Below are 15,993 nucleotides of genomic sequence, written 5' to 3'. Positions count from 1 at the left end.
CCACTGGGTCAGGATGCAGTACAGTGGCTATAAGCACCAATTTTAACATGTAAGCAAGATCTGGTTTAATTCCCCTGGACCCCAGACAGTTACCCTGCTAAAATGATGGCAAGTCGTACATTGGCCTATTGCAACTCAATAATTCTAAAAAAATGGAAAAGGAGTGCTGTGACCTGGATTCGAACCAGGGTTGCCACGGCCACAACGTGGAGTACTAACCACTATACGATCACAGCGTTATGTAGCAGAGGATGGTTTCGATCCATCGACCTCTGGGTTATGGGCCCAGCACGCTTCCGCTGCGCCACTCTGCTGAGTCTTGTATCGTGTCATATCTGATTCTTATACTCAAGCTAGAGAAAAGGCGAGTGTGCGAAAAAAAGACCATGCGTGTTTTCTTTTTTGTCCTTGCGCCCTCGTGTGAGCAAACGTCAGAAAACTTTTTTGTATGTATTGAGATTAGGATTGTGTATCTCCACTGGTACCCATGCCTTTTGTTTTACGAAGAGGTTGCGTCATTGAAATTTTCGTGGCTGCCATCGATATAACAGCAATTAATTACGCTGGTATGGTTTACTGTACAAACCAGTCTGTCTGCTTAGGCCTATTGCATCGTCAGATTTTATTTAATTTTTTCGCTAGGCTTATGTTGATGTGAGACTACAGAGAGCGATGGTTAAAACATATTTTAGAAGAGAAGAAAGTTACTACGGTATTTTACCGCAAGGAGATGATAAAAAAGTTTAATTAAGTCAACAAGAAATTGTGAAAATAGAGAGAGAATATATTTCGCCATTCAAATAGATAAATAAATAACACAGTTTAATAAACAAGTTATATTTATGAAAAGTACCGTATCATACTGTAGCTTCGAACGTACGATATTTTCTGGTGAAATACCGTTCCGACTGGTAGTGACAGCCTTACGTCCAAAAAAAATGGGTCAAGTGCACAAGCGAATGACGTCACTATTAGAGAAGTATGGAAATGCATACTGTGGTTGTGCAACGGCAGTGGAATATTCTTAGGCTGTCACTATTTCACCGGAAAAAAATCATGCGTTCGAAGCTATTTTTCACTGTTTCTTCTTAACCTAACTTTAAAATATAAAAACATAGTAATTAGTAACCTAAATCTACCTTCTAATCTAACTCTAATAAAACCTTTAATAGCTAAATTCAACTTATTGCAAAGCCATTCTCCTTAGAACCTAGCCGCCTATCTTTAACTATGGGTTGCGTGACCTACATACGGTGAAATAGTCACTTCGACATTCTTATTATAGGTTAGTTATAATATCCAACCATTTTTCATTCTGCTGCGAATCTTGTAAGCCATCGCTCAAGTGACTTCAAATTACCAAAATTTGAAATCAGTTGTAGGGAATCTGAACTAATCTTAACGTGTGGCGGTAGGCTACAATTTAAAAGTTTGCAGTGACATACAGTTTGTTAGAAAAGTTACATTAGTTATAATTAGTAGTTAACCTACTGTAGTAGAAGTCTGATTATTGTTGTTCAATTTGCAGAAGTGTGATGCCTATACATACTTCCAAGTATTTTAGGTGAACTTTTCCATAGTTTTCCAGTTTTTTATGCCGTGAATCTGTTGAATTGACTTCCAGCAAAAAACATGTCGGTAAGTTGTTGCACATACCAGAATATAAACAGGGCAAAAATGCAGTTTGCGTCATTCTTATTTGCCATAGATCAGTGCAATGCTTCTAACCTTGCAGTTTTTGAAATACACTCACGAATAAATCCACAAATAAATGACTATAAACTAATAGAAAGCAAGCATATAGCAGTTGCAAGATATGTTGAATTTTCTCCATCTTGTAATCACAATAATATTCATTCATCATTCTTCATAACCCATGTCACATCACTTGCCAGCAGATCCATTCATCTTGAATGTTTAGCTTGTTCAAACTTGTTAATATGTTTTCACTTACTTCTGTTGGTAGCTGACTGACCACATCTGCCCTAAACTGCTCACTACCCACTTTGGAAAATACTGGTTTAGATGGTGTATATATACTTGTTAAAACATTATACAGTCTCTCGTTTCTCTACCTAGGAAAGTGTTCAGCGAAAAGGAACGTTTAAGCTCAACTTCTTAAGGAAGATTGAAGCCGAAGCTCAGAAGAAATGGGATGATCTGAAAATATTTGAAGAGGATGCTCCACCATCTGATGCTGCAAACACGTAAATAAAAACCTGCTCTCAATGTATTACAGTAGCTTATATCTAGAGCTGCAGTTTTAAAAAGTGTTTGATTTATTATAACAATTATAATAACATATGTATTTAATCTTGCAATAGAAAACCAAAATACTTTGTTTCCTTCCCTTACCCATACATGAACGGTCGTCTTCATTTGGGTCACACATTTTCCCTGTCTAAGTTGGAATTTGCTGTTGGGTATGAAAGGTTGATGGGCAAGCAGTGTTTGTTTCCATTTGCATTTCACTGTACAGGAATGCCTATAAAGGTTGGTGGTGGAAATGCATGCCGTTGTAAAATATTGCTTTTTAATGTTAACTAATTTTTGTCAAAACATTTTTGTTTTCTGCGTCTAATTGATGGCAGGACTGTGACCATTTTTGGCAATACTGAGTCACATGTAGGTACATATATACAGCCTGTACCTATGTATGCCTAACTTACTCAGTCCCTGAGTCACAAAACGGAAAGGCTTTTTAGAAGCAGGGCCTAGAAAACCGCAACATAGCAAAACATTTCTCCTTCAAGCTGTTAAATCATTTTATGTTAAATATGGCTATATATGAACAAATCGAACACCTATAAGTCCAGCTTTTATCCATCAAGTGAAATGTGACAAGCAAGTGCCTGTCATATCACTCCAATGCTCCATTTTATCATTGAAATATTACAAATAAAACACTCCACAGAAGTGTTAGTACAATCGACCCTATTTAATCGGACCACATCAGGACCAAGGCAAATTGTTTCAATTGAGCGCGAAGTATAAAATCTTGTTTTAACTGTCTGATCTATTCCACTTGCCTCCATTTTTTTTCAGCGCTAAAAACATCCGTTCATTATACCATACTGTATTCGGTGCTGCATCATGGTTAATTTTATGTAAATAACCACTGATTTAACATGTGATCAAGCATTTGTTCTCACATAGTCTACTTTATTTCAGAATGGCTTGGCAAGAACATAGTAAGCTACCTTGCTTCAGCCAAATTTTAATGCCTCATGTCACATTTTAGACCTAGGATGAAACTAATGTATAAACACCAGACAAATGTTAACCAAAGGCAGTGGATGGTCTATTTAAGCATCGTGATGGTCCAATTAAGCATATACAATTGTACAGAAAGAGGGATTGGGATTCGGGAATGCTAAAAACTGATCACTCAAAGGGTGCTAAACCAACTATTATATGATACTTACATTTATTTGGAACATAACAGCATGTGTTATGATATGTGATCCAGCATTGTCAACAAATATTGCTAGTACCACCATCAATATATGTACAGTAAAACTCCAAGGTGAAGAGACGAATTAAATTACCTCAGGTTCATTCCAAACTTAATAACTTAATGAAAAATAGCTTCAAAACGAGGCTGACCATTGAGCACTCTGCTGACATTTTGTTAACTCCATTGCATCAAAAACTATGAACCATTAATATCTATGAAATAAAGTGAGTACATTTTTATGACATGACAAGTCAGGTTTGGATTATTTTCAAGATAAAGATGTTAAGGTCCTGAAGCTGACAAAAATTTTGAGTTAACTAAAATTTTAATGTATAAAGTTGTAAATATTACTAAAAATGTAAGTAATTATTATTAATTTTATATGAAAATATTGTCATAGATTTTACACTATTCTAACTCAAACTCTGTTGACGACTGATGCAGCTTGAAACTTATATCTTCTCATTTTTTATTAAATAAATTATGATATTTGCGTTAACGTATACTGTTTGTAGGTATTTTAATACGCGTTGTACTGAAAATAGTTTGGTGTTTTGTTAAAAAAATATAAAAAATTGTGAATTAAGCAACGTTGAGTTAAGCAGCTTCCACTGTATGTACTGTGTATATATGTGTCTTTGATAAAAATAAAGTGCATGAATCATACTAAGAATAGGCAGCTGTGGTTAATTTTACATCTTTCGACATTTTCAAGGCATGTGCTGATAAATTAAAAAGAGAGCTAGCTGAGTATGGATTTCCCCCACAATTTCCAGAGGTCGAACAAGTTGAAGATGCAAGCAAAAATGAAGGCCCAGGTTTGTAATCTGTGCCATTCAACCGCATTAATAAAATAGAAATATAGGAAATAGGAAACTATGTAATAAGTGTGGTGTATGAGCATTTTTGAAATTGATCGTTGTGATGTTTATCTTTAAAGTTATCAAAGATAAATCAAAAAGTAAAAAAGCAAAAGCTTCAGCCAAGTCTGGTACAATGAAATACCAGTGGCAGATTATGCAATCTCTTGGGCTTAAGGATGATGAGATACAAAACTTTGCTAATGAAGAATATTGGTTGGAATATTTTCCTCCTCTTGCTAAGATAGATCTTCAGCGAATGGGTGTAAAGGTGAGCTAGAAGAAATCTACAGTGACCATCTTTCTTCATTCTTTACTTTGGTTTTAGTATTTATTGATATTGAATTTAAATATTAGCAAACAAACCTGCCCTAAATTTTAAAATATTGCTTTGAATACAAAATCAGCTCAAATAAAATTTCAAAAAACAAAACAATGCAAATAACTCCAAGTTACATGTTTTGTTAAATGCACGTCTTGTGAATATTCATAGGTTTCAGTGAAATTTTACACATTTTTGCTCTTAAAGCTATTTTTTATTTGCCGTCATTTTTACAAGTTTTTTTTCTAGTTAAACAAATAATTGATCAGCCAGTATCGTATTTTTGTGCATTTTATATGTAGGTTGACTGGAGGAGGTCATTTTACACAACTGATGCCAGTCCATACTATGACTCCTTTGTACGATGGCAATTTCTCACTTTAAAAGATCGCGGGAAAGTTAAATTCGGAAAACGCTACACAATATTTTCTCCAAAAGTAGGTTTTCATGGTCAGATTATGTAAATTCTCATGTGCACCAGTCTTAATTTTTTACATCGACAGTTTGCTTAATTGTAACCTTATAAACCTGCCATTGGAATAATATTGCCCACAATGCTGAAGTAGTTAGCTACATTCCAGTGAATCTCCGGACTCGTGAGTGTTTTGATGTTTGCTGCACACATTGCATGGGCATATATATAGATGTTATTATGCAATTTTGGTGCCCACCTGTCTTGTATAACCACTAATATTGCAGCTTTTCATGCCATGCTCTTGATTTTATTTTTTAAACCAAGTATATATTTAAATACAGGACAATCAGCCTTGCATGGATCATGACAGGCAATCAGGTGAAGGTGTAGGTGGGCAGGAATACACTCTGATCAAAATGCAATTACTTGAACCCTACCCAGAGAAGCTCAAGTAATTTTCTGTGCTTAATTTTTATTTCTTCACTGGTAGATAGTTATTCATATTCGTGCATGGTCACTGTCCTAAACCTAAACCATCGTACAAAGAACTCTGTTTTGATAAAATCCCGTACAATGTATATCTAAAGTGAACTGACTTGCAAAAACTATAATTTGCAGGTTTTTGACGGATCAAAAGATTTTTCTTGTTGCTGCCACCCTGAGGCCAGAAACCATGTTTGGACAAACCAACTGCTGGATACATCCTAATATTCCATTAATTGCGTATAAGGTACTGTTTTCTTATTTTGTTTAAAAAAGAGTTGTCCAAAAAGTCCAAAAACAAGTTGATCTTATATGAAAGAACGCTATTAACTGAACGTTTTAGTAAAATATTTTTGAAAAATAATTTATGTTTAAGTATTTAACAACAAAAGAAAATTACAAAAAGTCTCAGTTTTTGGTCTTCATTGCGACGTAAATCAAGGCTCTTCTTATGTAATAGATAGACAAGTTGCTTGACAACATGCTACTGCTGTTGCTTTCCTAGCACTGTAGTCAGAAGTGTAAGTCATAGGAGTTTAACCTATGTCCAATTAGGCGTCATGTGAAGAATTTAGCAGTGTAATGCTTGCAACTGAATAAATTACGATTGTTTTAGACATGAAAAATATGGTACCCCAATCATTTGCATCCGTGAAGTTACGTTATCCTTTGGACTGCATAGGCTACTCGTCAAACAACCAGTACCGTACTGGTTGCCGTGGTTAGGCTATAGGCAGGGTTGCCATACCGTCCTTATTTATAAGATTTGTCCTTATTTTAAAGGTCCGTGTCTTAGAAAATATGTTTGTCCTTATTTCTAAGAAATGTCCTTATTTTCACTTTCGTCCTTATTTTTAGGGCGGAGGTGGGCACTTTTGTCCTTATTTTGGGCATTTTGTCATCTTACGATACCATTTTGTACCAAAGAGATACCAAAATTATGAAATGCAGATAGTGTCTCGTTTTTTTTTTTTTTTTAGGAACATTGGTTGCTTTCTCTTGTTGTACACTGTTTAAGGTGGTATTCCTCGTTCGTTTTCTAGTCGTCCTTATTTTTGAGTTGAGACTGATGGCAACCCTGGCTATAGGGCTAGACTGTCACCTATCACACTATTGGTAGTTAGAGCAATTTGTAACCGATAGATATGTGATATACAGGAGGTATTGCTAAATTTATGAATTTGCAAATGTTGTCTGTGATTGCCTAGGACATTACAAGATCCTTGATCTAAGTCACAATTAAGGCTAATTTTGCGATTTTCTTTTGCTTATAATTACCTAACCAAGAATTATTTTTCAAAAATATTTTACCAGAATATTTAGTAAGTACTGTATTTTCATGTAAGATCAACTTGTTTTTGGACTTGCCCCTCACTTTAAGTGCATTGTTTCAATGTTTTCCAATCTATCAGTTTTCAGCCAAATGAGACAGCCAGGAGTGCACTGATAGGTCACAATCACGTTTCACTTTTCGTACAGCGAGTCTTGTAATGACTTTTAGTCATTGGTCTGAAATAACTTCACTTGATTCAAGTTTTGCTGACTGTCCTGGAAAAACAAACAGTGATCCTAGATTCCTTGTACAAACGAGATAGTTTTGCAATAAATTAAAAACAGGGACAATTTTGTGAAAGCATGGCTAATGGAACCAAGTTGACGCAGTACCTAGCCCTACTATGGCATCAGCAAATTTTATGAGTCAACCAATGTCGCCTTGGCTCACGAAATATTGACTTGGTTGCTTACAACTACTCTTCAGTCAGTCACTGGCACTTGTCTCTCACTAAAAAGAAACAAACTTAATATATAGATGGCGACAGGTGAGATCTTTGTGAGTACTAGGAGAGCTGCTAGGAACATGGCTTACCAGGAAATGACAGCACAACAAGGGCATGTGGATGTCGTTGCTGAATTTATTGGGCAGGATATCATGGGGAAACCATTAAAAGCTCCACTGACTTCATATGAGGTAGCTATCAAACGAGTTTGTTATTTTTCTGGACCTATGACGGTAAGAATTTATTAACTGTTTCAAATTAAGGTCATTTACACTCTTCCAATGCTAACCATTAAAGAAGACAAAGGAACTGGTGTGGTAACCAGCGTTCCATCAGATTCTCCCGATGACTACGCTGCCTTATGTGATTTGAAGAAGAAACCACCATTTCGCAGCAAATATTCTATTTCTGATGAAATGGTCCTACCATATAATCCAGTGAGGACCAATCATGTCTTTGTCGATTGTTTTGTGTGTTTGAAATTTTAAGCAACATTTATAAACAAAATACATCTATAAAAAACAAATATTAGTAATCTTACTTAAAACATCTCCAGGCAAACAATTGTCTGTCTGATAAAGTATCATATATCAGCCATCTATTTGAGAATATTCATCATATTGTTCTTTCCTTAGATTCCTATTATTGACATTCCTGAAATTGGTTCACTTGCTGCAGTTACTACTTATGAAAAGCTTAATATTCAGAGCCAGAATGATACAGAAAAGTTGACGGAAGCCAAAGAATTAGTCTACTTAAAAGGGTTCTATGAGGGCACAATGATCGTGAGTTCTTGATATTATTTGACTGCCTAGTAAAACCACAATAAATACATTGTATTAAATATGCTGTCTTTTGTTGGAGTAACAACTTTTCATAAAGTCATATGCATCCAGCTTAATCGTAGTTGCACTGCTGAACTATGTCATTAACAAAACTTCTTATTTCTTCTTATTGTTATGTGGTAAAGGTTGAAGAGTATGCTGGTCAAAGAGTACAAGATGTGAAAAAGATTATTCAACAAAAAATGGTCAAAAATGGCGATGCAGTTCTGTACATGGAACCTGAAAAGAAAGTAATGTCTCGGTCTGCGGATGAGTGTGTTGTTGCCCTCTGTGATCAATGGTAATTGTGTTGTTATACAATATTGTGATCATAAACTGTTATGCGAAGTCAAAGGCAACTGTGACCAGCCTATACAATATACATAGCAAAGTCCTCACCCAAATGCTGTGGTATTTTAAACTTTTGTCTATTATTTAATTTCAAACATGGACAATTAAATCTGCAATCCAACAATGCATGCTAGTCACTGAACCAAGTATGCAGTAAAAACGAACAAGCAAATCTGTTTTGTATATGTGAAATTTTTGTTACCATATCCTCTGCTTTCTTTTGGGCATTTTTCCTTCGAATATAAGAGCACACTTATTGCAAATTATGTCCACCTTTTTTTAATTGTGTCGCATGTCAGTGATGTATATCACTTTGGGATTTGGGTTAGGACTGAAAAATTTGTGAACTGAAACTTGTCTGAGAATTGATTAGCCATCAAACGACTATGAAATTTGTTAGCCATTAACCAAAAATTTACCTGTAGGAGTAAGATTTTTGGTAGTCAAGTGACCCAACAAAATGTACTGCTCCATTTATCATCTCAATGCTATTTTACAATGAGCTTTTTGGAGTTTAGCACTGTAGCATGACATATTTTGTTAATGCAATAATTTTTACCCTTAGTTTTCAGAATAAAAAGTAGTTTTGCTTACAATTAACAACAGTACATGATAATTAGAAAATATGGCAGCTAACAGATATTGCCATTTGGCTAACATCTAAAGAAAATCTGCTTAATTTCCAACCCTAGTTTGGACTGGGTTCACCAACAAGTCCTGCACTGCCATCCCCTTGTCGTAGTTCTTTTTTTTTCACGATCGTACGAGGAAATTAATTCTGTTTGAAAAATAATTGATTGTTACTTGAGGAAAACAAGGAAAAATAAGTGTGAAACTCAGTAGCCATGTTGTTACATAGATATGCACCCTAGCCCACACTAAACGAAGGCCTGAAAGTAACATTAAGCTTATCACTGATTTATGTTTGGTTTAAAACCACCTTACAGCTTAAATTTTGTATTTTGCTTTAAAAACAACAAACACTTTTAATTTTGTATGTTTCATAAATAAAAACAATTCTTCGGAACTATTAGGTAGTTGTATTGACTTTGAAATTTTCCCCAAATGGACAACCTGTTTGCATACGTAGAGCTGAAGTTAAAGGTTGTATAAAATTAAGGCCAATATCATCGGGTTTTTATCAATTTACTCAATTTAAAAATTATTATGATGAATCAAATGTCAATGAATTTATTTCATATGCTTCAACAATGCTGCCTGGATCACCCAAATATTATCAATTATGTTCTATTTGTTAAATGTATTTGTGTAGGTACCTTGATTATGGTGAAAAAGAATGGAAGGCAAAAGCAACTGCAGCCCTTAAGCAACTTAACACTTATGGAGATGAAACCAGGAGAAATTTCGAAGCTACACTGGATTGGTTGAAGGAGCACGCCTGCTCTAGGACATATGGCCTAGGTATTCAAGTTCAGCTGTATTTGACTTTGTCCTTAATTGCATTTCTTTTAATTGGAATAAATTGAATTTTATTCTAGGAACTCGTCTTCCTTGGGATAAGCAGTGGCTTATCGAGTCACTTTCAGACTCCACAATATACATGGCCTATTACACTGCATCGCATATCTTGCAAGAAGGAGTGTTTGATGGATCGAAAGGGAATGCTTTTGGAATTCTGTAATAAGTCTGCATTTTTAGTGTAAAATGTGGTTTAAGAGTTTGCAGAGGAGTCGTATGCTTTTACCCAAAACACCTTTTTAATACAGACCAGAGCAAATGACAAGAGAAGTGTGGGATTACATCTTTTACAAAGATGTACCTTTCCCAAAAACTGATATTCCAAAAGCTGCCCTTGATAAGTTAAGAAATGAAGTTAGGCATTGGTATCCACTTGATTTGACAACTTCAGGTAAGAAATGAACACTTTACTATAAGAAATTTAAACTGTCCGATATTTTTGGATTTTATTATGCTTCAAGTGCGTGATTGTTAGATGAGTAGGAAATACCAAACGTGTTTTATAAGTTATGACAGCTGTCTTTCGTATATTGGTCATTTGTCTCCAAAGAGCGTATTCATTATACTTTAAATATAAATCAGAGAACTTTTCTTGTTGGAGATACATGTGATACCCACCAATTATTTTATAATTTAATTTGTATTTAATACAACTGATAGGCTATATTCCAGAATTATGCGATTGATTAAGCTAATTTGAGCAGTCAAATCAGTGTCATCTCTGTTTCGCATTACAAATCTATCGTAAGATTAAATGCAAGTTAACTGACTAAGTATTTTCTGTGATTCATTGTGTAGGAAAAGACTTGGTTCCAAATCATTTGACATATTTTCTTTACAACCACTGTGCTTTGTGGCCAAATGAAAAAGACATGTGGCCAAGGGCTGTTCGTGCCAATGGACATTTGCTTCTCAATTCTGAAAAGGTAAAAATGCGATCCTGCTTTACTGTTGATTTTGCTAATGTACAATTGTCAGAGCAACTTTTGTTTTTTTGTTGTTGATTATTTAAAGTGAGTACTCTCCGGCTTGGTCGCTCTAAATTTTTATATGCTTTATTTACCAGGTTAGCCTAGTAATTTGCAGTTAAGGTGCCTGTAACGGCTGCCGGCTACAAACAAAGTCATGAAAGTTCCACGCGCATTCATGCCCAGGGCATTTTACTTTTATGTTCTTTTGGCAATTTTGCCACGATTACATAATTATTAATATCAAAATGTTAACTATTTATAATTTTATAAGTTAAATGCAAACAAAACAAAATCTATATTTCAAATTGTTATGGAATACTTGTACTTTACTTGCCAAGACGTTTTTGTGGCTTGTAAACTAACTTAGTTTTAATAACAGTCAGTACAATCATTGTGCATAGTAAACGTACTGAACAATATTCTGTACGAAGTGACTATTTCACCGTGTGTAGGTCACGCAGCCTGTTGTTAAAGATAGGTAGTTAGGTTAGGTCGTTAGGACTTAGGACAGGGGTCGGCAACCTGCGGCTCCGGAGCCGCATGCGGCTCTTTCATCCTTCTGATGCGGCTCTTATTAATTTTATTGCTACAGTAGAAACAAACAGAAGAACACTCGCGTCTTTATCTCACTGAGCACATTATAGTAATCACATTAATTAAATCTTACTGAATTAACTGCTTTTATAAATGCGACACATGACAGTTTTGTTACAGAGTGTCGTTTTCGTTTTATTGTGAAAATAGTTTTGCGGCTCCCAGTGATTTTTATTTTGTGGAATATCGGTTAAAATGGCTCTTTAAGTGCAAAAGGTTGCCGACCCCTGACTTAGGAGAATGGGCATCATGCAAAAAATTTGGTTTTAGCTATTTAAGGTTTTATGGGAATTAGATTTTTGATTAGAAGTTAGGTTTAGGTCACTGTGTTATAACAAGAAACTGTGAAAAATACAGTAGCTTCAAACGCATGATTTCTTCCATTGAAATAGTGACAGCCTATTCTGTAATGCTAAGGTTCATGTTATCAATTCATCTTGTTTACATTACCTACATCTTGCTGGTGGAATTTCTTTATCAATGAAGTTATAACTTTGTGCCTTTTGTGGTAGTGCAAAATTGGAAGCTATTGTACGTAATCAACACGCTGGCCTTCATAGGAATCCTTGTAGTTAATGCTGAATAGGCACTTAGATTTTAAACGCTGTTTGACTAAAGCACTTCTCACTAGTGCTTTCGATTACATTTTCAAGCATGCTCTTTCTTTGTAGATGTCAAAATCTACTGGCAACTTTCTTACTCTGTCAGATGCTTTAGACAAATTTTCAGCTGATGGTAAGTGTTTGGTTTGTGAGTAAGGATTTGTTCTAGTATTTTGCATTGATTTGACCAGAGCGTAAGTAGCAATTTAACATTTCATTTGTCTTATAGTAATCGTTTTGAAATAATACTATCATTTAAGTAACAGGTTTAGGTTGTCACCACTTGGTATGGGTGTATACATGTTCACTGAGATTTTGCAGCTTTGATTTCTAGACATTATAGCAATTATTTTAGCTAACATTTTTTTATGCAGGCATGCGTTTGGCCCTAGCTGACGCTGGTGATGCAGTTGAAGATGCAAACTTTGTAGAGAAAATGGCAGATGCAGGAATACTCAGGTTGTATACATGGATTGAATGGGTTAAAGAAGTGCTGAATGGAGAGGTATTTACTGGTTAGCGTTATCATATTTTCTGCTTTTAAAGTCATTGAGTATTTAATATATATAATGATTTTTAAGTTAAAAAAACTTTATCAACTCTGTTTATCGTAGATTGAACTCAGGGATGGCGCACCCAACACGTTCAATGACAAAGTTTTTGAAAGTGAGATTAGTTTGGGTATAAATGAAACCAGAAAGCATTATGACAACATGATGTACAAAGAAGCACTGAAGACTGGATTTTTTGAGTTTCAGGTACCTTTGAATTGCTATTACCATTTTGAAAGGTTTTCAATTTTCTTTTATTACTCCCAGCCATTCTAAGCTATTTAGTTGTTATTTTAGATGGCTCGCGACAAGTATCGGGAATTGAGCATAAATGGAATGAACAGGCAACTTATAATGAAATTTATTGAAGTACAAACTATTCTACTGGCTCCCATCTGTCCGCATGTATGCGAACACGTCTGGGAATTGTTAGGAAAGGTACATAGCGTTTTTAGCTCGCTGGCATTAACCCGGTTGAACAAATACATTGCTGGACTGAATAAATTTAGAACAATATAAATTAATGTTGTTGGTTAGTAATTTACGCAATGTTTTAAAACACTGCTGGAAATGCCTTGTGGTACAATGTAAACTTTTAACTTGTATCCAGTCATTATTTTTGCTGATCGGTGATGATCACTGACTTTTTCAGGGCACGTCTATAATGTATGCAAAGTGGCCAGAAGCTGGTGAAGTGGATGGCGTTCTTGTGAAAGCATCTAACTTTGTCATGGACACTGCCCACGATTTAAGATTGAGACTGAAAAACAGACTTACCCAGGGAAAAGGAAAGGTGAAATCAAACATAGAACATATTTTTGACTGTGGTTATGTGTTCATGATATTCAGTATTTTATCGACTTCATTCTGACAAATGCAGAAAGTTATGCCGAAACCGACTCACTGCATTGTGTATGTGGCAAAGTCTTATCCAGAATGGCAAAAAAGCACACTGGAAATTTTAAGGTAATTTATTTCAGTTTATTTAAAATGTACAAATATTGTTCATTATGAAGGATAATTTCTAGCTTAGCTAGTAATTAAACCAGTAGTCAAAAGCCATATATGACCATAAACAACGATTAGGAATATATCTGATATTACAGCACTTAGCAAAATTCTGGTAGAAATCTATGGGTAATATGTGCTTCTATGATACGTCATGATGTTTAGCCCTAGTTCAATAGGAAACAACAAATTTTTCATACGACCTGCTAATGTTCAGGTCTCTGTTCGATCCGAGTACAGGATGTTTCCCAGAAAATAAAATAATTGCAGGAAAATTAAAGGAGCGTCCTCAACTGAAAAAATACATGAAGAAGGTAAACTAAAAAGTTCTCTAAACAAATCCATCCGGATATTCAAATACTATTAGTAATTATTTTTTGCAAATCAAACACACATTGCAACGTTTTAACTCAAACCTAAACTATATACAAAATGCAAAAAGGAAAATTTTTCCAGTTCATATGGCTGCTTTAAAGGTGGCCAGGCAATCTTTTTTGGCCATTGTGGCCACGGTTTGAGACGAGCGATGCTTGCTGGCTCAACTTTATACAAATTAGATATTTTGGAGTTTTTTCTTCCATTCAATATACTTCGACGTTTTAGCGTTGGTATAAGTTGCATGGCAAAACTGTAGAAGCGAACTATGAAATACAGCATGCGTCAGTTACTTCACAAATAAAAACGTTACGATGTTAGTTGACCTAAGTCAGCGTGGTCCAACTTCTTTTCATCGCGGGCCAAAATCAGAAAATTTTTTTATCTTGCGGGCCAATGTTTTTAAATTAGAACTGAAGAAATGTGAAATTAGAACTGAAAAACAATGTGATATTGATATTAGAACTGAAATTAGAATAGTTCAAAATTTAGCTATTAAATGCTGATCAATGTGACATCTGCGGTCGAGGTTCTTCCTCGACAATAGCGACTATCAAAGCTGATTATCAGTTCGCGGGCCAAAAATTCGGTGCTCGCGGGCCTGCAGTTGGACCACGCTGACCTAAGTGATTCGGACAAAGTCTTCCCCAGATTAATTTTTGTTGAAGGTAATGCCTTTCGTGGCATCAGTCAAGGAAATCGTTGCTCAGAGTGGTGTGGACCAAGGTCTTGCTCTAACCTCACCCTTTGATGAGCTGAGTGTTTTGCAGAACAATTCAACTTACCTCACCGACACCCTTGAGGTACTTGGTGTTAAGATTTGTAAACCTATTTAAATCCTGACATGGTCAGTAGTTGATATTTTCATCGTATCGTAAACTCATCGTTTTATCAGCGGAAACATATTATGTCTTATTTCTAGCTTGACGGGGTAGAAGTGAAATTTTCAAGTGAAGGAAACGTGAAAGTGCAAGAAGATTGCTGCCCTGGTCACCCGCTTTGTGAGTTTGTCACGGTGCCCTCTGTGGATATAATGGTATGTAGAGTCTAGCATATTATCTAGAATAAAAGTAAAAAGTGACTGTAACCTGTATAAGGTTATTTTTTACCAAAACTTAATTGAAAGTTATTTGGGAAACATTTTCCGATTATAATATCTAACGGATAACTTCAGTGATTTCTTAACAAACATGAAACTACTAACGCATTGTCAACATGTCTTCAAATAACAGGTGATCAACCCACAACCGTGCAGTGGTCATTTCACTGTAAGAGTTCCAGTGAGGCATGGAGACAAGGTTCCACAGGTTATTGCAAGAATTAGAAAACTCAATCGATTCATTAAAGGTACAATTCATGTTGACATGCGAAATGAAAATGTTACTAACCTTGTTTTAATTATGCAGCTGCGAGTTAGCAGTAACCAGTAATGTTGATAAAACTGATTTCAACAGATGGGAATGATGTTAACATACTCATGTTCGAAGACCCAACTACAGGACCCAGGAAACTTCCAGAATTTAACAACGCACTTAAAGGAAAGATTCCTCTCAATGGAAACTCAATTTTTGAAACTGACGTCGAAAATCAAATTGTTAGAGTAAAGCAAGATAACAACGGACAGGGTGTTGATATAAATAGGATATTAACTTATATTGTTGGTTAATTGTTATACAGTAAATTGTATGTGCAAATACGGTGTATTCATCGTGGCAGAATTTAAATATTGTCGGTGATGTCATGCAATGTAGTGAGGTTATTGCAACATGAATCTTTAGAAATTTAACTCCGTTGGTTAACGTATTTTGCTGTTGTTTGTATCATGAATTACCTGTGAACGGATATAGCCTACTTCGTGGTTGCGGTGAAATACAGTTCCAAACTCTAATAAATTGCACGTGGTTATGCAAGATGTTTTGAACG

General features: G+C 35.3%; 1 protein-coding gene and 2 non-coding genes across 3 annotated transcripts; 1 reads left to right on the top strand and 2 right to left on the bottom strand.

Moving 5' to 3' along the window:
• Positions 1-164: 164 nt before the first annotated feature.
• Trnah-gug (transfer RNA histidin (anticodon GUG)) lies at positions 165-236 on the bottom strand. The gene has a single exon. It is a non-coding gene; the product is annotated as a tRNA-His (tRNA).
• A 6-nt stretch (positions 237-242) lies between these two features.
• On the bottom strand, positions 243-314 carry Trnam-cau (transfer RNA methionine (anticodon CAU)). The gene has a single exon. It is a non-coding gene; the product is annotated as a tRNA-Met (tRNA).
• A 1,165-nt stretch (positions 315-1,479) lies between these two features.
• Positions 1,480-15,962, top strand: LOC143447495 (leucine--tRNA ligase, cytoplasmic-like). Its single transcript, XM_076947639.1, has 27 exons — positions 1,480-1,638; positions 2,080-2,207; positions 2,325-2,493; positions 4,173-4,275; positions 4,398-4,588; positions 4,942-5,076; positions 5,396-5,505; positions 5,673-5,784; positions 7,348-7,506; positions 7,579-7,752; positions 7,951-8,100; positions 8,286-8,440; positions 9,764-9,912; positions 9,990-10,128; positions 10,218-10,360; positions 10,768-10,895; positions 12,206-12,269; positions 12,511-12,641; positions 12,751-12,894; positions 12,985-13,125; positions 13,340-13,480; positions 13,568-13,653; positions 13,913-14,009; positions 14,739-14,873; positions 14,993-15,106; positions 15,303-15,417; positions 15,525-15,962. The coding sequence occupies exons 1-27, from the start codon at positions 1,633-1,635 to the stop codon at positions 15,734-15,736; spliced, it is 3,531 nt and encodes a 1,176-aa protein (XP_076803754.1). The 5' UTR covers positions 1,480-1,632; the 3' UTR covers positions 15,737-15,962.
• Positions 15,963-15,993: the final 31 nt, after the last annotated feature.

The sequence above is a fragment of the Clavelina lepadiformis genome, chromosome 1, assembly GCF_947623445.1.
Source record: "Clavelina lepadiformis chromosome 1, kaClaLepa1.1, whole genome shotgun sequence".
Classification (NCBI taxonomy): Eukaryota; Metazoa; Chordata; class Ascidiacea; order Aplousobranchia; family Clavelinidae; genus Clavelina; species Clavelina lepadiformis.
The sequence above is the reverse complement of the archived record's forward strand: the minus strand, read 5'-3'. Positions and strand labels throughout refer to the sequence as shown.

What these genes read in the sequence shown, in the direction of transcription:
- LOC143447495 (XM_076947639.1), top strand. An exon ending in TTCAGCGAATGGGTGTAAAG is followed by an intron (nt 4,589 to 4,941) that starts GTGAGCTAGAAG and finishes TTTTATATGTAG; the next exon opens with GTTGACTGGAGGAGGTCATT. An exon ending in ACTCAATCGATTCATTAAAG is followed by an intron (nt 15,418 to 15,524) that starts GTACAATTCATG and finishes TGATTTCAACAG; the next exon opens with ATGGGAATGATGTTAACATA.